This window comes from Myxine glutinosa, chromosome 3 (genome assembly GCF_964187855.1).
Source record: "Myxine glutinosa chromosome 3, kmMyxGlut1.1, whole genome shotgun sequence".
In the NCBI taxonomy this organism is placed as follows: domain Eukaryota; kingdom Metazoa; phylum Chordata; class Myxini; order Myxiniformes; family Myxinidae; genus Myxine; species Myxine glutinosa.
The window spans coordinates 62,212,631-62,235,704 of NC_136263.1; the positions used below are offsets into that span (position 1 = coordinate 62,212,631).

General features: G+C 49.1%; 2 protein-coding genes across 7 annotated transcripts in view; both read right to left on the reverse strand.

Moving 5' to 3' along the window:
- EIF2AK4 (eukaryotic translation initiation factor 2 alpha kinase 4) overlaps positions 1-23,074 on the reverse strand; it is a 153,755-nt gene that overhangs the window by 22,038 nt on the left and 108,643 nt on the right. For all 6 annotated transcript variants that reach the window (XR_010983724.2, XM_078774110.1, XM_068110755.2 and 3 more), the window contains 4 exons: positions 22,896-23,064; positions 4,260-4,376; positions 3,561-3,626; positions 1,646-1,816 (listed from right to left, as the gene is read on the reverse strand). Coding sequence is in view for 5 of the 6 variants with exons in the window: in XM_078774110.1 (XP_078630236.1) it covers positions 1,646-1,816; positions 3,561-3,626; positions 4,260-4,376; positions 22,896-23,064 (523 nt within the window). In the remaining variant the exon portion in view is untranslated. The remainder of the gene's footprint in view (positions 1-1,645; positions 1,817-3,560; positions 3,627-4,259; positions 4,377-22,895; positions 23,065-23,074) is intronic.
- On the reverse strand, positions 15,164-16,673 carry LOC144891125 (uncharacterized). The gene is made up of 3 exons (XM_078773506.1): positions 16,358-16,673; positions 16,093-16,230; positions 15,164-16,001 (listed from the first exon to the last, which is right to left on the reverse strand). Exons 1-3 carry the CDS (start codon positions 16,656-16,658, stop codon positions 15,832-15,834), a joined length of 609 nt encoding a protein of 202 aa, XP_078629632.1. The 5' UTR covers positions 16,659-16,673; the 3' UTR covers positions 15,164-15,831.

Here is a 23,074-nt window from a genome sequence, read left to right on the forward strand (position 1 = left end):
GAACGACAGACGCGCTTTTCATTGTGAGGCAGTTGCAGGAGAAGTGCATGGAGAAGAGGAAGAAGTTGTTTCTTGGGTTTGTTGATCTGGAGAAAGCATTCGATAGGGTTCCACGCAAAGTATTGACATGGGCATTGAGGAAGTTATGAGTGGAGGAATGGTTGATCAGAGTAGTGATGGCAATGTGCAAAAGAGCACGCACAGCTGTAAGGACGAAGGACGGGAACAGTGGTGAGTTTGAGGTGAAGGTGGGAGTGCATCAGGGGTCGGTACTAAGTCCACTACTATTTGTAGCTGTGATGGAGGTGCTGGCTCAGAACATAAAGGAGGGTTTACCGTGGGAGTTGTTGTATGCAGATGATCTGGTGTTGATTGCGGAAAGTATGGATGTACTGAAGGAAAAGATGAACAAGTGGAAGGAATGTATGGAGACAAAAGGACTGAAGGTGAATATCGGAAAGACGAAGGTGATGGCAAGTGGTAAAGCATGTGGTGAGGTGGAAAGAACTGGGAAGTGGCCCTGTGCTGCGTGTCGGAAGGGTGTCGGAGTGAACTCCATTCAATGTACAATGTGCGCTGAGTGGGTTAATCAAAAATGTAGTGGTCTGAGAGGGTCATTATCCAGTGTGGCAGCTACATTCAAATGTAAGGTGTGCACAGAGGGAGCTGCAGATGGAGGAAATGTTGAGTTGGATCTGGGAGATGGCGTGAAGCTGGAAGGTGTGAAAACATTTTGCTACCTCGGAGACATGCTGAATGGAGAAGGTGGATCAGACTCGGCAACGGTTGCTGGAGTGAGGTGTGCATGGAAGAAGTTTCGGGAACTGAATGGCATGCTGATGATGAGGGGAGTGTCGTTGAAGCTGAAGGGAAAGGTGTATGCTGCATGTGTGAGAAGTGTTATGATTTATGGGAGCGAGACATGGGTAATGAACGTAGAGCAGCAACGGAGGTTGGAAAGGGTGGAAATGCGAATGGTTCGACGGATGTGTGGAGTATCATTGAGAGAGAGGAAGACAAATGATGAATTGCGAAAGATGATGGGAATAGAGCCTGTGATTGATGCTGTGAAGAGGAACAGGTTGAGATGGTTTGGTCATGTTTTGAGGAAGGATGAAAGTGACTGGTTGAGAAGAGTGATGGAAATGAATGTAGAAGGAAGTAGAGGACGGGGAAGACCGAGAAAGACTTGGCTAAAGATGGTGGAAGAAGAAATGCGGGCAAGGGGGTTAACGAGGAGAGATGCAGAAAATAGGGCAAAATGGAGAAGATTGTCATGGGCTAACCCCCGCTCTAGTAGGGAAAATGGCCTTTAAAATGTATGTTGTTGTTGTTGTTGAACTCTTCCTTACTCGACCCTACTTGCAGGTTGCTGTGTTTCCTCCCCTCCCTTATCTTCTCTCCTCTCTTGTTGTTAGCTGATTCCCCTGTTTGCATTCAAATGCGACCCCACTATCACTACGTTGCCATTTTACCATTTGCTGACCATGAGCCTCGTTTTTATATACAAATTTATTTTTGATGCATTGCACTATTTCAATGTTGCGGGAAATGTTACAGAGTGGGTAGAGGGGTTTCATATAGGAAGTGTGCAATACAGGTGTTCACTTCCACATCGGAGGAGGGGTAACGACCTCCCACAGACCTCCTGCTGTGTACCCAGCCGCTGCAGCAGACACAGAAGTTTGCGCAGGTCTTCCAGTCCTTGTCTGATGAGGGGTGCTGTCTGCGAATGCTGCTTCTCAAGAGGTTTTAGTACCAACTCAGTCTTAGCCAAGTCTCCCCGGTGTCCAACAAAGTGGTACAGCTTGTTCAACTGCAGAATGCACAACAAAGTGATGCGTTTGTCAGCTATTGTTTAGACAAATGCCATTTATAATTTTATTATTATAACTACTTTAACAACCGCAGCCTGTCCTCTTTGGAACAAAATGAGGATGAGAAGCAAAAGGCATGTGGAATGCATATTCGTGCTTCTAAAGGTAACTTTCAATGTATCAATTTTCCTTCTTAACAGCTACATTTGCTTTGAAATTGACATGAAAAGAGTCATTTTCTAAAGTAGCACTTTTCATGAAAAAGTAAAACCTCAAATCACTTTAAATAAGAAGGGGGTAAAAAAGTAAAAATTGACAAAGCAAGTGAAAATATGTGATTTTAAGAGATTTTAAAACCACTTGGTTGTATGTAAGAACATTGAAATGCAGTGTTCCACAGGTCAGCATACCTGAGGAATGTTTACATTGCCAAAAGTTTTCATTCCAATGCAAACTAACAGGACATTCCTATTGTTCGAGCATAGTGTTTTAACAGCTGGGCCTACTACTATTTTAATGGCTCCATTTATTCCCACTTCCTTGTGGGGTCAGCCAGGGAAGGTTTTTGGCCCAAATCTTTCACAAACTGGCTGGCCAGGCCTGATATTCGACTGAAGGTGGCAGGAATTTGTAAGTTGTCTGGGTTGCCCACGATAACTTGTCTCCTATTCACCAAAGACACCATAGGATGTTTAACTTCCAACAACTAATGCTAGCAGGTGGGACACCTGGATTAACGTCCATCCAAGGGATGGCACACTTTATGATGCAACACCCTGCGTGTGAAATCACAATCAGAGTTTATAATCTGACTGGGAGCTCCCTTTGCACTATACGGTACTTCATTCATTGTTCCAATTGGGATGTAAGACGAGATTAGGTCAGAAATGTAAGCAGGAACTGATGAACCATGAGTCTTGTAGCCATATTCTCAATAACTTGGAAGGGCCTAAAAATAGGTAGGGAAGTTCGTTACTATAATCCGAGCATGACACTATGAGAGCATGAGCCAAAGTAGTCCTGTGATTAAAATATGAGCAGATTTGGGCAATATGATGCGGATGAAAGACAATAGCCGCACAGATTTTAGACATGTGCGGATTATATAGGAAATATTTTGGGCCATAGTGACAACTAGATCTGAAACTGTAGAAGCAAAGCTCAAGTAATGATCCGAATGTTTCACTCTCTGGTGTTGAAGTTTTATTTTAGTTTTAGACTCATGAGGAAGACAGAAGTTTAGAGTTGTGGAAGACAGCACATGCAGGTTCAATGGACAGGTATATCTGGGTATCGTCTGCATAGCCATGAAAGCTGATGTCGAAATTCTGTAAAACTGTATCAAGTGGATGAAGAAAAAGAAAACGAAAACAAAAGTAGATAAATTTTCACAGGAGATGATGACAACAATGTTTACAATAGATGGATGCTCAGCAATTCCAGGGCTGATCAAGAAATACCAAAACAGGGTTGAAGATAATAAAATAGTGTAAAGCAGATAATATGTCCAGGAGTAGGAAGATTGAAGATGCTCCTTCATCCACTTTGTGCAGATTATTTGTGACCTTCAGCAATGGACAGTCTCAGTGCTATGTAACCTGAGAATGCCGGTGAAAGTATTCCAGAAGATGTTTATCAATCAAATGTAGACATCAGTGTACTTTTACATGAATTACAAGGCCAGAGATTTTGTACAAATAAAAAAGATAAACACAAGGATGTCACGACAACGGATGCACCCACCGTAGCTGCATGAAGCGAGATGCCTCCTAAACGAGCCTCGATCTGATGCTTGCCATGCTTTTCATTCTGAAAACCAAATCACGTGACAATAAAGTGCTCATCTGTTACATATGACTTATTCGAGAAAGGTGAAATTTAAAAAAAGTCTAACGGAGTATTACAGTACTTCACACAAAAAGGTATGTGGTCTATTACTCCCTCGTACCCCCCCCCCCCCTTTTTTTTTGTATACAACATCGAGGCTCGTGAAAGAGCTAACACTAATCACACAGAAAGACAAACCGACACGTAAAACACAAAATAAGGGGAGCGGTAGACAAGATGGGGAGAGAGGGGGAAGGACACAAACACAACATTTGAGAGCAGGGACATCGAGAGATCTGTGGGAGGGAGAGGGCTTTGGGGGGAGGCATGGGAAGGGGGCGGGGTTGGGAGAGGTATAAAACATATGGACACTGCAAAGACTTCCAGGAAAGAAGTTGGAATTTCAAAAAAAGTGGATCTGGGGTGAATTAGCGGTGGTAGAAAAGATCAAGGTTTTGGATGGGGGAAGATAAGAGATGGTGGTGAACAGCTGTTTTAAAGACCTGGAGGGAGGAGTGGGATTGAAGGGAGTGTTGGATCAAGGCCCTTGATTCTAATGTGCTCGTCTGACACCCACCCAAGCCCCCTTCACCTCCCCCCCAACCCAACCATTACCATGCTGTTGCACAGGACGGCATACACCTGGCTGTGCTTGTCCTCAGAAATTCCACAGTGCAGCAACACAGCTCTGATAAGGGACGTATGGTTGAATTGAATCACGTAGTTCCGATCCTGATAGAACCATAAATAAAGATAACAAAAAAAAAATTCAATCATTATTTGTCGAGTTAAGACAAATATAGTCAAAAACATTTCATGCACTCAAGCCTAAAAAAGGTCTCCGTTTCTGATGTCAGGGCAGTCAGAAGGGTTTGCGTGTGTGGTATATCCAATAAAATGGTGCACAGGTCACGCACTTAACTTTGAGCCATCTATTCTCGGTTTGATTAATTTGGGGGAGCCATTGCAAAAAAGAAATCTGCATGTGGTGCAGCAACCACTCGATTTACACCATTGTTGTGTTCTTGAAGATAGTCGTGTAAATTAAAACGAATTTCCCATAAGAAATAATGTAAGAGGCGGAGGTCAGGATGAATGCTGCCTCAATCCTAATTTTTAATGTCCTATTTTTCCTATTACAGTAGTTTGTTTTATTTAAATTATAATGTTTAGGATCCACCTGATGTTCCTTCTCCGGCAGTTGAAGGTCCTTATTTGAAAGCTCCTCCAGGTACGAGTCCAGCAACTCCTTTACATCACCCTCCTTCACCTCATCAAAGCCGACATTCTTGGCCATTTCAACGATGTTACGTCGTGCTATTGACATCATTATTCACGCTGAAACCCTTAAAGCTGTGAATTGAGGGCATAGTTTCCTCCATACACCATTCATACAGGATCAGGTGACTTCCTTCCAAGACTCAACATTACATGGACCATCCATTATTGTAAAGGCATTCCAGAATTCCTTTGCAGTCATCTGATCATCATCAGTTGATTTCACCAGGTTTACAAATGTTCTGGTCCTCATATCAGCTGTACAATCACATCTTTCATACTGTCCTAAAACATTTAAATAAATACCGAAAGAAATGCACGATAAACTAAATTCCTAAACGGGACGTCCCCACAAACAGACTTGAAAACAGACGAAGGATAAAATAACTGGAAATAAATATGCGTGTGTGTACTTAACTCTGATCATTGGTGGGGTCTCATCAGAATTCGTCAAAATCGCCTGGTGCGTCGGCGGGAACTGCTTGCTCGTTGGTGGAAACCGCCCATTCGTTGGTGGGAACCCAGGCCTTGCTGTGCCTCGCACTGCAGCGAGCCGGCAGCGCTCGTCCATGCGTCATTCCTGCCTGGAAACTTGCAGCTCTCTGTCCGCGGCTCTTCCGCCTCCTCACGACCACCAGCAAAGTTTCGGAATGCGGGCGTTTATGATGAAGCCTCCCCATGCAGAGAGCAAGCACAACCCTTTGCTTTAACATCCAGAACGAGAAGGGAAAATGTCCGCCACACCAACTATTTTACACGCCGCTCTCTGAAGTCATCGGTCGTGCTTCACCAATCAGCGTGTCCTTACCAGTCCTCCCCGTCAATCAACTCCCGCCCAATCACTGCCCTTCTGGGCATGGCCTCACAGATCTTTCATCCTATGTGCTTCCAAAGTCAGGGTTGTCAGCGGCAGGGCTCAATGTCCTGTATATTAATTAGTGCCATTAAATGCGCTATTCTAGCTCTACATGTGGTGTATTGTCAAAAGAAACAAAGGAATAAATACAGAGGTAACGACGTACAAGGGATAATTACCCATAATCACTGAGCTAATTAACATGCCCCACTCCTCGTAATGGGGACGAAGATACAAACTTAATCCGAACACACGGTCTACCGGATCCCGACTTATTACATGGTAGTTCTTCTTCTTCACGACAATCGGAGCACACTAATCTTTACAAATCTACCTGGTGTAAAGTAATCACTGTCTACCCCTTACAAACGTAACAATATATATTGTTACAGACGCGGTTTTGGATGTTAGTTTACCGAGCGGTTTGGTATGACCGCGTCTGCACAAGTTACCCGATTACACTCGAACGTTGGCCGAATCGCGCTATGCTAAATCAATGAAGGAAAGGACACAACGGCTGGGTTAAATGACACAACACCAGGGGTACAGTTCTCAAGACCTCCGGAGGAGGTTATAATATGGGATATGCAGAACGTTTAGATTACACGGACAAGAGGCACAGCACAGGAAGGTGGGCACTTAAACACGGTCTTATCTTAGCCCCGACAGACCACAGACAAACGGGACAAGACTGACTCACACAGGGATTGATGGCAAGGTAGGGCAGGTAGTCGCTGGCTCAAGGTGCACCTTGGCTCAGGGACAGGATACAGCTCGGTCCAGTCCAGAGATGCGGGGAGGTATTCAGCGCTTGGAGGTGGCGACTTCTCTCTCCAAGCTGGGGGCGCATCTGACGTCACCTCCGGTAAGTGGCTGCGTATATCCAGCGGGGAGTGACACGCCCTCGGCTCGTTAGCTCCGCCCCAGATGGAATCGGTCCGCCGCTTCTTATTGGGTGCGGGGGGGTTACCGGGCTCCGCCCTTGACGAGGAGCTGACAGTCAGCCCCTGTGTGGTAACCCCGTCGGAGCTCATGGTCAATGGCGGCTAACCAAGCCGGAGTGAGGACGCACACTCCCCGCGCCGCTGCCGCGCCGCCCCCGCTGTTGTTGTAGTTGTTGTAGTTTCGTGAGGAAGATGGGAGGATGCGGAGATGAGATTGTGGGGAGGTATTGGGAGGTCCTAAACTTACTACTGGTGCCATACAATCACATTCTGGTGCAACGAAGAGTCAGAATTAATGGAAACGAGTCCTTAACTGACATAGACTAAGAATAACTAGCAAGATGTCCGAAAGTTGTCTACGTGAGATGCGGTGGACCTGGGCACGACATTTAATGGGGGAAAAAGGGGAAGGTCGGTTCTACAGAGTGTTGTTTACAGACAATGGGACTAGGGAATGGGGGATTGGGGATAGTTGGGGAGTATTGGGGAAATAGGGGAATATTTACAAGCGGATATGGATGGAGGCCAAATCCCATATCCGCAACATTGCACCCTTCTCTACCTCGGGGCGTCCCGACCCGATAAATTTTTACCTACTTTAGTGTGGCACTCAGATGTAGTTCCCTCTACTATTAACTCTACCCTGAGTGCGACAGCTTTACAGATGTTCACAAATGAGTAAATATGTCCCCCTGCGACGTTGCACCCTTCTCCTCACAGAAACACACCCACAGGATAACCGAATCGCGGAAAGAATTCTCAAACTAAACATACAGCCGGTAGGGAGCATCATTTATACAAGACTACACTGATATTTACACTACGATCCAGGACCTGTTTTTGGAGGAACACATGCAGATGTTATGCATAGAGAGAGCACGCATGCCAGCATCGATACACCAACCCACGAGTGCTCTGTGGCCCTACGGCCTTTAATAATGTGCAGAGCACCCCATCCAAGCACCAACAGCACCACCCCATAACACAGTCAGCACCATCCGGTGCACCGATAAAGTGTTTATAGTCACCGGTGGTGTCGCAGCCGGCCGATGTTCTGCCGCTGGTCTTGCCTCCTTGAAGCACTTGGCCTTCTATTCTAGCTTCTTTCAAAAATAAAGAAAGGCGCCAACCGCGTCCATTTCTTTATTGTGGCCGTCAGGGGGCCAACTAAAAGTGGTTCACCTGTATGGCATAGGTGCCACGTTGACCCATAGGTCCATCCACGGGTGGTGCTTGCCCGCAAGAGAACTGCGGTCCATGGTGGGCGGCCACAAAAATTGCGGTCCATATGGTGTATCGATCCCGGCAGCAAGCAGCGAAAGTGCAGGCCCACAACTGCGGAGCCAGCACCTCTCTCTCCTCTCTCTCTGCCCCAAAGCCAGATCCTCGGAGGTGGGAGACAAAAGAAGCAGACAAGTGAGTAAGGTGGTACGGGCGCAAAAGTGCACGCAATATAAGGTAATGCACACTGGGGGCACATGGGAACCAGGTGAGACAGGTACGTTCCTACCGTACGCCCCCCCCCCCCCCACCAGGTAACCTACATTGCCCCTCCCTTACCCCTTACTGTATCCACAAAACACAACACTACCCATAAACATCTACTTTACAAATCAACAAACGTCCCTACTGTCTTCCCCGTTCCTCCCATAAACCAAATTCGTCTTCTCTCCCTCCTAACCAATCAAATTTGCTATTTCCAACTCTCATCACAATTTGCCGTCTCCAACTCAACATCAAAATTTGCCATCACCAATTCATCATCAGTCCCTCCTAAGGAGGGAGAGATGGAATCACCCCAATGTCTCATCCACGTCGTGATGCGTCTCACAAATCCAAACAGCAATTCTCCTTTCCTGCACACAGAACAAAGAAACACAGGTGTGGAGTCATCATCACCACAGGTAAGTGGCTGCGTATGGTGCGACAGGTTCATCAATCCTAACTATTTCCTAAATGACTTTAACAACTTTACATTACCCGGGGTCTTTCTCCTGCCAAACCATTGGCCCTCTTACACTATGGGTTCTAAAAACCAATTCCCATTGACCAAACTGTGGTGCTTTTCAATTTGGGGTCTCACTCCCCCGATTCATCTCCCGGTGCCCTCGCACAATTTCTGGGCTGTGACGTGTAGCTCTCCCAGCAGGTCTACCCACCTGCACACCTCCACCACTGCAGTTGCCTCTGAGCTTACCTGCTCCTTACCCTAACCTATCTACCTGGGGAAGGCCCTCTGGCGCTCTCCCCACTCGGTGCCCTCTCTGGCACTGGGCTACCCGGGTCCGTCCTCCGGATCCTCGGGCCCCATCCACAACTCTACCGGCTCCCAGAGCCCACCTGCGGCCTCACCTGGCCGACATCCTCACAGTGGTGGAGTGCCCAAACCAACTACACACACTAACAGGCTACACGCCCGGCCATTTCCACAACACTAATGCACCCATCCACAATACCATTCTGCAACCGCACCACAAATGCCAATATCCAACCACAATTTACCTATACCCTCTACCTAACACTTACACTACCCGCCCCGGGTACTCGTGAAAGGGGTCCACTCTTCCCCCATCCACACCTTCGCACCATGCACACCACTCCGTACCACTTACTCCATGTACTCCACACCACCTTTACTTGCACACCTGTGCTCTCACACCTGGTGCCACCTGCACCCTTCTCTCCCCAAGCGCATTCGCGCTGATCCACAACACTCACTACTCATCCACTGCTCCACACACCTGTCCAGTTCTCACACAGCATCATCTCATCTAACTACTCCCCTCTGAAACTTGCGCTTCCCAGTCGTCCCTTTAAACTATTGCGCTCCCACGTCATTATCATCCACACTAAACTACCTGCGTCCCCACTACAGGTATCAGTCACTAACTAATCTTAACGTTACCTAATGTCATCTTTGCTAGATCCCTACAATATAACCTAACCCACCCGGGCTAGTTTTCACTGCCATACACCCCATAATCTATTGCGCATTTGCCCCACATATGGGAAGGGTGGCAGGGATGCCACCCTTACCCACCGGGCCCATCGCTCCTCAATCCCCCAGTCCTCTGGCACTAATAAGCCCCCCTTATTCAGAGGTACTGGGTCCCGCCTCGGCATCTAAAGCCGAGGCAATCCACGGGGGCGCCTGCTCGCCGGTGTAAGGCCTTATCCGGTCGGCGTGGACGATCCGAGGGAGGGCTCGTGGCCCCATTTTGATCTTAATGACCACGTCACAGATTTGCGACAGGACGACTCCTGGGCCTTGCCAGGGGGAGGTGAGTTTTGGGCACCTTCCCTTCCGCCTCCGGGGATTAAAGAACCAAATCTTCATCCCCGGAGCGTATTGACTCCCCTGGCTCCGGTCGTCGTACCTGCGCTTCATCTTTTCCCCCGCCAGATGGAGTTGGCGGCGGGCGAAGGCATGGACTAGCTCCATGCCTTCCTCTAGGTGACGTGCGTACCCCTCCCTCGGCGGGTTAACCACTGTGTCTGGCACGGGACCGCATAGCAAGTCGGCGGGAGCCCGTAACTCCCGCCCATACATAAGCAACGCTGGACTGCATGCGGTGGCCCCGTGCTGGCTGGTTCGGTAGGCCATGAGCAAATAAGGGAGATGTTCGTCCCAGTCATCCTGACGGGTGGCGGTGAACAGTGCCAGTTGTTGGATTAGAGTTCGGTTGAATCTCTCCACCATCCCGTCAGATTGAGGCCTTAAAGGCGTTGTTCTGGTTTTCCGAATTGACAGGAGACTGCACATATCTTTTAGCAATTTGCTCTCAAAATTTCGTCCCTGGTCGGTGTGCAACTCCTGTGGAATCCCATGCCGGCACACAAATCCTTCCACGAAGGCCTGCGCTACCACCCCTGCTTCTTGGTTGGGGAGGGCGTAGGCCTCCGGCCACTTGGTGAAGTAGTCCATCACAACGAGGATGTACTTATTACCTAGGCGGGTGCGGGGTAGTGGGCCTAGAATATCCATGGCCACCCGCTCTAGGGGGGCCCCCACCTGGTGTAATTGAAGGGGGGCCCTCATCCTCCGTGCTGGTCCCTTTTTGGCAGTACAGGCGTCGCATCTCCGACACCAGTCCTGTATGTCGCGCCCCATATTCACCCAATAAAACCTCCGGCGTACCTGCGATGTCGTCTTTGTCCTGCCCAAATGGCCGCCGGGGCGGGTACCATGCACCTGTTGCAATATATCGGTCTTAAATTTATTTGGGACTACCACCAGCCAGGAAGTTTTATCAGAGGGAACCTCCACCCACTTGCGATACAAGATGTTATCCTTCAATTCCAGGGTCTGCCACTGAGCCCAATACGCCTTGGTCTGTGCCCCGAGGGGGGTGACCTCTTCCCCCTTAGGTCTTTGCCCCAATTTGACCCAATTGAACACTGGCCCCAGGACAGGATCCTCCTGCTGGGCCGTGCTCCATGCCAAAGTTCCGAATTCCTCATCTGCGGTTAGTGGCAAAATTGGCCCTCTCACCCGGGTTGCCCGGACAACGAGGGTCGGGTCCGAATCGCCCAATTGTTCCCTCTCCTCGTGTCTCGCACAAAATTTGCAGTTTTCCCCCAGACAAGGACGCCGAGAGAGTGCGTCCGCATTACCATGGGCCTTCCCGGCCCTATGGGCCACATCAAAATCGTACTGCTGCAACTTTTCCAACCACCTGGCAATTTGGCCCTCTGGTTCCTTGAACCGAAGGAGCCATTGCAAGGAGGAATGGTCAGTTCTAACCAAAAATTTCCGCCCGTACAAGTACGGGTGGAAATGGTTCATGGCAGCCAGCATAGCCAATAACTCTTTGCGGGTGACGCAATAATTTCGCTCGGGCCTACTTAAGGCCCGACTATAATAACCAATCACTCTCTCCACGCCCTCCTGTGTCTGAGACAAAACTGCGCCCAATCCTTCCTGGCTCGCATCCGTGTCCAGGGTAAATGCCCCGTTGCTAGTGGGGTAAGCTAGAAGGGGTGCGGATGTTAGACACCCCTTCAATTTTTGGAAGGCCTCGTGGCACTCCCGTGTCCAATTAAATCGCGTCCCCTTCTCCGTAAGCCGGTGGAGGGGACGGGCCAACTCCGCAAATTTCGCCACAAAGCGCCGGTAGTAGGAGCAGAGTCCCAAAAATCCCCGCACCTCTTTGATGGTACGTGGTGCGGGCCACTCCTCTACCGCTTTAATTTTGTCTGGGTCCGTTTTTACCCCCTCGCAACCGATGACGTGGCCTAAATAGGCCACCTCCTTGGCAAACAAGGTGCACTTACTCGGGTTCAGCTTCAACCCTGCCTGTCTGAGGCACCCGAACACCTGGTCCAAATTAGCTACTGCCTGGGGGAACGTTTGGGCATGTACTAGGACGTCATCCAGGTACACCAGGCATGATTGCCATGGCATGCCGCCTAGTACATGCTCCATCAATCTTTCAAAGGTGGCGGGGGCGTTACACAAACCAAACGGCATCACAGTAAACTGATACAGTCCCTTACCTGTGGCAAATGCTGTTTTCTCCTTCCCTGCCCTATCCATCTCCACCTGCCAATACCCACTCTTGAGGTCCAAAGTTGAGAACCAATTTGAGCCCGCAACGGCATTGAGGGTGTCATCAATCCTTGGCAGGGGATATGAGTCCTTGAGTGTCACGTTGTTTAGCTGGCGATAGTCCACGCAGAACCGCGTGGTCCCATCCTTCTTTTTGACCAGCACAACAGGTGACATCCAAGGACTTCCCGAGGGCTCGATCACGCCTGCGTCGAGCATTTTTTCAACCTGCTCGTCAGCTTCCGCCCTCTTGCTCCAAGGGAGCCGTCGGGCGGCCTGACGAATAGGCCGGGCCTCACCGGTGTGGATCTGATGTTTCACCAGGCCCGTACGTCCAATATCCTCGGTGGACAGGGAGAAGAGGTCCAAATGGGACCCAACCAGTTTGTGTAAGGCCTCCCTCTGGGTACCTCCCAACTCTACGCTACTACGATTTACCATCTCGCAAATGGGATCGGGCCAATTCCTACTTCTTATTGAAGGCTCCCCCCGGGGCCGGCTCGGCTGGACGTTCTCGTCCCTCACTGCCGCGACTTCCTCAACTGGGGTGCAGCCAGCTACCCTCGTGCCCCTTACTATAGTGCGTGGTTCTGTACTTATATTTATTACTCGGACGGCCACTACCGGTCCGTCCGTTTTTACAAGGGTGCGGCCCACGATTAAACCCGGTATGGGCTGCGCTGCCACCGGTTCGACCAGGCCGCAGGACTCCTGCCATGTTGGGCGAGCTGCCCACCGGGCCGGCACTATCGCCTCGGCCCTTGGGGGGATGGTCACGGCCTCAGAAGCCTCCAGCTCCGCTCTCTCGGCCGTGCTCACTCCCCCTAACGGCAGCTCTTCTACTCCCACCTGCAGGATCCCCCGGCACAAGTCGATTTTACAACCGCTGGCAGTCAACAAATCCAACCCTATTAAACATGGGTCGCACACCTCCGCCACCCAAACATCTATCTCCCTCCTTACCGACCCTAACTTGAGGGTCACAGAACCACGCCCTATGATCGGGGCCGTTACCCCGGTAGCAAGTTGCAAACTATAATTTTGCAGGCGCTGGATCTTATCCCAGCCACCTGCGCTCGAATCAAGGACCACAGGGCTGATGATCGTGGCGCTAGCTCCTGTGTCCACTACGGCGTCTACCCCCACGCCGGCAATTTTGCATCTGATTGTCAGGCTACCGGTTCCAATTTGGCCACAATAAATGACCTGTCGCGTCAATGAGGGCTCTCCTCCATCCTCTTCTGCCGAACACCGCCCTACGTGCCCGACACCTTCTAGTTTCCCGGGGTCTGGCGGGGGGGTGTCTGGGGTCGGCTAACCCGCTCCCCCCTGGGCGGAGTTGAGGACCTCAACCGCCGGGGATCATCCCGGCGCGTGGCTCGACAGTGCCGCGCCAGGTGACCCAGACGGTTGCAGGTATAGCACCTCACCTGATAAGGTGCTTGTCTCCGGAATTCCAAATTTCCCCCCCTGTAGGTCCGAATTGGATTACCCGCTCGTGGTCCACCGCGGGCCACCTCCGGGGCCGCCTGCCATGGTCCAGGTCCCGCCAGGCGCTGGTCCACCAGCCTCCGGACCATGCCCGCCAGGTCAGGACTCACGTCGGGGGCGGGCCCCCTAAGGGGTCCGCCCTCCATCGGGGGTCCCACCTGGCGGACCGCCATTGCGAGACGCTCGCCCCCCCGGGCCAGGGGCCTCGCTGCTTCCCAACGGGCCGCAGCGTCAGCCGCCTGGCTCAGAGTCTGCGGGCGCCACATGGCGAGCTGTTGCCGGAGCTCAATATCCGGGAGGGCCTGGATAAAATGGTCCAGCGCCAGGCTTTCCCGGGAATCCGCTGCCATGCTAGCATGTGCGATCCCCACTGCGCGGCGAATGTCGTGGGCAAGTTCCCCGATGGCTTCCTGGGGCTTGCGTTTTCGCAGCGCGAGCTGAGCTTTAACAAGCTCGCTCTGCTGTTCAATGCCCAATCGATTAATTAGGGCGTCGCGGAGGGCTGGCAGGGTGAGAGCACCCGCTGGTAATGCCGTCAGCACCTCCGCCGCCGCGCCGCGCAATGCGGCCACCAGGTGTACTCCACCTTCGTCCTCACCCCAACCGTTGCCCTTACACACACAGTCGAACTGCGCCAGGTACGCGCGTAGATCACTCTTGCCGTCATACGGCGCGAGTGGGACCTTGTGGGACCACCTCGTATGCGAGTCGTTGCCCGCCTGCCGGACCCCGTGCGTCGCCCCTTGCGGGGTCAGCGCGGGGCCGAGCCGGCCGGGTCCCCACAGTACATTACCCCCAAGGGGCTCTCGTGCCTCCCCGGTCCCTCTAACAACTACCCCCGTTGGCGTCGATGCATGGGTCACACTTCTGCAACCCGCTACCCATTCCATACCACCACAACCTTGCTCACCCACACCTCGCACCTCTCGTTCCATACCCTCCGGACCAGCCATACACCTCACTCTTGGCCTCTCACGAACATCCGGGTCTATCTCGACCCCCAAGCTTATTAAATCACCTGGCGCATCATACGCACGACCATATTGGTCACCACTTACACCGGGTCCTCTTTCTCTTCGCTTCTCCTCCATCACCTGCGAATCCCTCATCCGGTTAATGAGCACATCATCACGATCCGAACACAGACTTTGGACCAATTCTTTTACTTCCTCCTTTATCTCTTTCTTATCCTCTCTCCGTCGCTTCTTAATTTCGCTCACCCCTTCTTCCACTTCTTCTAATTTCTGCTTCACCTCCTTCATCTCCTCGTGCGCCCCTTTAAGTTCTTCCTCTATAGACAGGTCCATGCCAGGCAGAAATGGCGCCGTTTTCCAGTCAAGGTTTTCTCAGTGGATTTATATACTTTTGATCATACTCTGTCGAATAAGCTTGTGGGCCACCCTGAAATTTGCCTCAAATCCAAGATGGCCACCAGAATAGCTAAAATAGTATTTCTGAGAGTTGCTTTTACCCATAGATGATTTTTTTTCAACTGATTGTGGCCTATTATGATAAAGAAAGATAACTCAGTCATAACTCAGCCATAAAAATTAACAATCGGTACTTTATTAACAAAATGGCCGCCGGGCAACTTCCGTATTACGGAAACTGCTATAACTTCAGTTCCGAGTGTGATATGATTATAATTTTGGTGTCCAGTCATATGTTTTTGGGGTCAAGGAATCCATATTTGTACTTTTTATTTCAGTGAAATCATTGGTTCATAAAGAAATCTAAGATGGCTGCCAATACTGGCCACCGATGTGGCAGATTCAGTCATGTCTTGTGCTCCATAATATATATTACAATACATTTTGATTCAATTTCTTGGTTTCCAAAGTCTGGTTATCCATTTAGTTGGTTTATCATGACACTAGCTCAATAGATCATCCCCTAAATCATGGATGAACAATAAATCCAAGATGGCTGCCGCTGAACGGCTCCTAGTCAGTTTTGCTTCGTCTACCAAACTACACAGGTTTATAAAATGTATCTGAATTCCCATTCAATATGATCCCCGGCTTTGGTTATGCTTTGGGAAAAATATGTTGTTCAAAAGGCACATAATCCTCAGTTACTAAGATCAAGATCAAGATCACTCTCTTCACTCTGAAAGTCTGAATAAAGTCCACAGGTATCCGAAGAAAGTTGTTCCATGGTGCTCTCCGAATTTTCCCCATCTCCTTGGTACTCTTCATCAACTTCAGATTCTTCTGCTCTTTCTTCTGCCCCACCGATACCTATAAAAAATGTGAATGGATATAGTCGGGATTCAAAACAGTAAATCATATAAAAATAACAAAATTACGATTGCATTTTGGACTTATCTACCTTGCTTTTCTCTTTCTCTACAGTGAACTTCACTGTCTTGTACATGTTTTCTGCTTGTATTCCTGTGTCTCTTCTTCCTTGAAGGCTGGCTTCTCTCTTCTACTGCATCTTCTAAATCTGCATCATACTCTGCGAGACCTGTAAGTGGAAGGTTACACATATTTAATCTGGATGAATGCACTGCCAGTGGGAATACATTGGAGGAACTTTATGACAGGAACGAAAAGCAATGATCAAAGTAATGATATATTTTTAGTATACTTACTTTGAATTTGTCTTTTCTTGCTCTTTTTCTTGGAGAGGCTTGGAGGGAGTTGCGGGCAGGTAAACCATATTGGCCTGATACCATCATCTGTATTTTCCCATCCTCTGTCAGTGATAGAAGGATACTCAATGTTTTGCTTGAGACACTGGTACCACACCCATGCCTGAAGGTCACTCCTCTTGAGGTGTTCATTGGTGCTACTCTCGTCTGGAAGGATGCTGGAACTAGATTTCACCTTTTGAGTGTTGTACGTTCGGATCCTTGTTTCAACAAAGCTTTCTTGTTCACTTCCAGAATACATGCAGGTTCTGAAGAAGCATTTAGCACTGGTAGCATCTTGAAAAGATTGATTTGATCTGCCCAGCTGAGAGAGTAGATGGGATTTCTCTTGTTTCAACATCTTCTTCAATGGCTTGATTTTGGATTTTTCTTGACCTTCTCCATGCCCGTTTTGATCTTGAGATTCACAATCCTGTCAAAAATGTTCATTCTGCCTTCTCCAGTAGCCTTGAGTCTAAGGTTAACAAAGTCTTGGAATTGTTTCTCTCCTGCTTCGGTTGATGACAACAATCCACTGACAATACCTTGGTTAATTTCCACTCCAGTTTTCATGTGACGCGCAGAACCAATCAGAAAAGGGTCAAAGTACTTATCCAATTGGATGACTAGGTTGCGAACCATGTTGTCATGCTGCCTCCGTGCCCCTATTGTTGTTTCCTTGTGAGTTGAAGAGGTCAGGATATGCAACCTTTCCTTCAATCTTCCTCTGAGCTTTGCCATTAAGTGACTCGTTTTTATGAACGCATCTGTTGTCTGCTTGCTGGTACTGTAACCGCCTTGCATTGGACCACCCCGGACTTTAACCTCTCTGTTGATTGTGGTCTCAGTGATCAAGTCCCCATGGATCGTAGAAAAGGGCTCGCCAGTCATCGACCCTCCGAATCCATTTTGCAACAGATCCAGGCATCCAGGCATCCATGATGCCTCCGAATCCAGGCATCTTTGTGATTCACCTTCAGATTTTGGAGATTGACGTGTTGGAATGTCAGGTACCTAGCATAGTTGATGTGCCCGAAAGCAAAGCACTTTGGAAGAAGCGTTCTCTCTGCTGCCAGGTGTGTCGATGTGTCGACATGTGTCGATGTGTCGATTCCCAAACAAGTGGAAGTCGATGGCGTCACCAAATTTCTCAGTCAGTCGTTTTTTCAACATGCAGGTTTTTGAAATCGGAGGGTCCTCAAGTTCATTGTCTTCACTGATCTCCTTTATGTCCTCAATCAATTCTCTCAGGAAATACGCCTTTTGATCCTTGACTACCATGCGGTGAAACAGTTTGAAAAAGCTGTCCATAACCTCGGTAGCTAATCTATCCTTCTCTGCTGCATCCGCTGACAGCAACTTTCTATCATATGCATAGGTAAAATTGTCATAACAACTTTTATGATAGTACACATCAACTGCAAACATGTCATATGATGCTCCACTCAGAATAACATCGAGTCGCTTCGCTGCATCATGGAACTTATCTCCTTCATCTTTGATTTTCATGTCCTTTGAACGTTCTACTTTACTGACAGCATTCTTCTCGGAGCATCTACCAAGACCACCACTATTGTACGGTTTACTGTCATCTTTCGTATCCACGTTGCACACGAAACAGATTTGCTTTTTCTCAAGTGACCCCCTGCGTATCCTATACGCGGGAGCAGCAACTGGTTCATTCGACTCATGAATATTCTCTGAACTGGAAACGGGAAGTTTGCGAGACTGGGCTTCCTTTCGGGCAATTCTGTTCCGAAATGTGATTCTACAGTTCTCATGAATCTTGACATCATGGCCTGCACTAGATAGTCTCACAGCGGCTGATTGAAATTCAGCATATGGTGCCTGAGTACACAGACTCTTGTCAACTTTAACCCATCTTCCCGCTAATTCTTGAATAGACTGCAATCCCTCCTCAGTCATATTATAAGCTGACTCAACGTCCTTAATAGTTTCATTACAGAGGCAGCACAACGGTTTGTCGCCCCTTGCTAAACTCAAAATCGGCGTGGATGCCATTGTGCAACCCTTTTCTCCTGTGCCAAAAAAGTTTTGTTTTTATGTAGTAATTTTATGAGGATTCACTGTATCTGCTAAGCCAGGATTCATGGAATCATTTCTTTGCGTCCGCATTCATGGAATCATTTCTTTGCATCCGGATTCAAGGAATCTGAAATGGAAACCAAGAAATTGAATCAAAATGTATTGTAATATATATTTCACTGAAATAAAAAGTACAAATATGGATTCCTTGACCCCAAAAACATATGACTGGACACCAAAATTATAATCATATCACACTCGGAACTGAAGTTATAGCAGTTTCCGTAATACGGAAGTTGCCCGGCGGCCATTTTGTTAATAAAGTACCGATTGTTAATTTTTATGGCTGAGTTATGACTGAGTTATCTTTCTTTATCATAATAGGCCACAATCAGTTGAAAAAAAATCATCTATGGGTAAAAGCAACTCTCAGAAATACTATTTTAGCTATTCTGGTGGCCATCTTGGATTTGAGGCAAATTTCAGGGTGGCCCACAAGCTTATTCGACAGAGTATGATCAAAAGTATATAAATCCACTGAGAAAACCTTGACTGGAAAACGGCGCCATTTCTGCCTGGCATGGACCTGTCTACTAACTCCACTTTATTTTTTTCTATGTGCTCCCGCACCTCCCGCTCTTTAACCTCCATCACCTCTACCACCTTGTCCATTTTCCTCGTCAGGTCCTCATGTACCGTCTGACACTCTTTTTTAATTACCCCTACGTCCTTTTTCATCTCCTTCTGTGTCAATTTTAAACCCTCTATTACCGCTGTGTTCTTCTTTACCTGGTCCCCCAACTCCTTTTGTCCCACTGTCAGTTGTTCTACTCCCAGCGTCAACTCCTCTATACCACCTTGCAATTTTACAGTCCCCTTTCTCACCTCCTTCTCCATGCGCTCCTTACAGTGCCTCACCTCCTCGCGCACTCCTCCGACCTCCTCACTCACTCCTCTTCTGATCTCCTCTCCCATCACTTGCATCTCCTGCCCAGATGCCACCCTCATCTGCTCCATTTCCTCCCTGTGAGCATCCAGTTTAGTTTCTACCCCCATTCTGACCCCCTCTATCTGCTGCCCCATTTGTTTAACTTCCCTTTCCGCTTGGTCCCTCATGTCCCTCAATTTGCCTTCCATACTGTTTTCTAACCCCTCTAACCCCTTTTGCATCCCTTCCATTTGATTCTCTTGAGCGGCCATTCTGTTTTCTACCCCCATTAACCCCTCCTGTATTTCCCCTAATCTATTGTCTAATCCCTCTATTCTACTCCCTAACCCATGTTTCACCCCTTCTATCCCATTGTCTAACCCCTCTAATTTCTTGTCTAATCCCTCACCGGTACCCCTCGCTTCGTCCCTCATTACCCCCATTTGGTTTCCCATTACCCCCAATTGCTCACTCTGAGCCCTCGCTTCGTCCCTCATTGCCCCCATTTGGTTTCCCAAGTCATTCCTCAGGTCTTCACTTGTCTGGACCATGAGCGCCTTTATTTGTTCCATAAATAGGCCCCAATCCATCGGGGGCGCTGCTACGGTCACGGGCGCGGCTAAATTTGGCGCCACAATAACCATGTGTGCGAGGCCGCCATTTTGTGCGTCCGTAACCTCGTGCGCGACGACGCCATTTTGCGACCCTGCTACCCTCACTGCTTCGCTCTCCTCATGTCCCTCAATTTGGTCCTGGATCGACCCTGCCTCACTCTCCTCTACCGGAACCCAGCCGTCTTGGTCTGCCATAGCGCGACTTTCAAAATTCGGGTTTTTTTTTTTTTTTGTAAAACACAATCAAATTTCGCCGTTATAATTTCGAGCGCGTGAAACGCGCTCCGGATCGAATCCCACTTCCCGACACCAAATGTTACAGACGCGGTTTTGGATGTTAGTTTACCGAGCGGTTTGGTATGACCGCGTCTGCACAAGTTACCCGATTACACTCGAACGTTGGCCGAATCGCGCTATGCTAAATCAATGAAGGAAAGGACACAATGGCTGGGTTAAATGACACAACACCAGGGGTACAGTTCTCAAGACCTCCGGAGGAGGTTATAATATGGGATATGCAGAACGTTTAGATTACACGGACAAGAGGCACAGCACAGGAAGGTGGGCACTTAAACACGGTCTTATCTTAGCCCCGACAGACCACAGACAAACGGGACAAGACTGACTCACACAGGGATTGATGGCAAGGTAGGGCAGGTAGTCGCTGGCTCAAGGTGCACCTTGGCTCAGGGACAGGATACAGCTCGGTCCAGTCCAGAGATGCGGGGAGGTATTCAGCGCTTGGAGGTGGCGACTTCTCTCTCCAAGCTGGGGGCGCATCTGACGTCACCTCCGGTAAGTGGCTGCGTATATCCAGCGGGGAGTGACACGCCCTCGGCTCGTTAGCTCCGCCCCAGATGGAATCGGTCCGCCGCTTCTTATTGGGTGCGGGGGGGTTACCGGGCTCCGCCCTTGACGAGGAGCTGACAGTCAGCCCCTGTGTGGTAACCCCGTCGGAGCTCATGGTCAATGGCGGCTAACCAAGCCGGAGTGAGGACGCACACTCCCCGCGCCGCTGCCGCGCCGCCCCCGCTGTTGTTGTAGTTGTTGTTGTAGTTTCGTGAGGAAGATGGGAGGATGCGGAGATGAGATTGTGGGGAGGTATTGGGAGGTCCTAAACTTACTACTGGTGCCATACAATCACATTCTGGTGCAACGAAGAGTCAGAATTAATGGAAACGAGTCCTTAACTGACATAGACTAAGAATAACTAGCAAGATGTCCGAAAGTTGTCTACGTGAGATGCGGTGGACCTGGGCACGACATTTAATGGGGGAAAAAGGGGAAGGTCGGTTCTACAGAGTGTTGTTTACAGACAATGGGACTAGGGAATGGGGGATTGGGGATAGTTGGGGAGTATTGGGGAAATAGGGGAATATTTACAAGCGGATATGGATGGAGGCCAAATCCCATATCCGCAACAATATTGTTACGGTCCGCGGTTAAGGATGGTATGTTTGCCGAGCGGAGGCTCCGCGACCTAACAGTTTCCCCGATTCACCCAGACGTTGGCCGTATCGCGCCACAGCTACTCAATAGGGAAAAGACAAAGACGACGGATGTGAAGAAAAGGAAGACGAAGGCAAAGAAAGGTTTGGAAATACGATTACTATTTATTACTATTTACAGGCTCAAAATAACCAAGGAGAAGGAAAGATAAGAAAATAATATACAGAAGCTTTTTAGAGACACAGTGAATTCCTTATACAAGCTTAATTAAATACCCATGGACAGAACAAACAAAACAAACTCACGTACGCAAATGGATGGAAGGGTAGGAATCGTTTGGAGGGATGAGCAGGTGGAATCACAGGGCACAGCGAGCAGGTCCACTCCGGGCGGGAAGCGAGGAGCCGGCAGCTCCTTGTATTCTGCTTTACAGCGCACGCCGGCAGGGTCACTTGGCTGGTTGAAACGGGGCTGGTTGAAGCGGCTCTTTGTCAAAGGCTTTTCGTATCTCTCACGCAACTCCGGTGCTACTCTGAACTCTCTCCCGGTGGACTGCCAACCCTCTTACGCACCTGGACTCATCTGCCGTATCTCTCGTGTAGCTTGTTCCAGCGATCGTCGCACCCTTCTCTCATACCTTCAGCGCGGGTGTGACACGCCCCCCTCGGTTTCGGTACCGCCCTCCCCCCCCCCCCGTGCTCTGTTTCGTGACCTTGTATGGTAATCCCACGGGCTTGTCTCCTTATTTGGACATGGCGCCGACGGCACGCCCCTCGTGGCGAGCCACGGGCTTGTTTCCTTATTTGGGCATGGGGCTGAACAGCCCCGCCCTTCGTGTCGCGCCCTGGGCTTGCCTCTCCCGGCGACCCCGCCCCTCCTGTTCAAACAGAGCACGGAGCACATATTCACTATAGCAGCGAAATGAGAGGGCGTGCACCCCACGCTTGTGAACTGCTTTACCCGCAGATGGAGAGTTTGGCTGGGAAATGGAAGTATTGAAGGGGAGCTATTCTTAATTGATTCGGTGCAATGGAGTATTATTTTAATGGAAGACAAGGCCTTACCCTAAAACATATAATAAGATATAAGCTACTGAACAAGGGTTTTATCGGGTCCTTCAATGTGGTGTTTCATGGAATTAACTACCGAGACGCCCTTTTTACCTTTACACAACTCTGGAGGCAGGAGGGGCCATATCCAACCAATGTTACACAACAATTTACCACTACAATACACACAATCAAAAAAATGCAATCCTCATATCCGCAACAATATATATATATATATATATATATATGAATCCATCTTGAGTTCTCCAACCTTTAATGAGCAAAACAAATAACTGCTTGACGTTTCGATCAGCAACACGGCCAACCGTGCATCCACTGACCTTTGTCAAGAGTAAAGAAAAACTCTGAGTTGTTTTTCTTTGCATTAACCTGAAGACTTGAGAAAAACACACCTGGAGGCTTGAGAACTTCTGGATAATATCAGAGATGACATGGATAACTTCTGCGTCAGGTAAAAGTCCAGCTGATGGTGAGCAGATTATGTCAAAAGCTACTTCACGGACCTCGCGGGGGTGGGACCGCATGGGCCTTCGTTGGCGGAACACGTGTTCCATGGAATACCTACCATGGA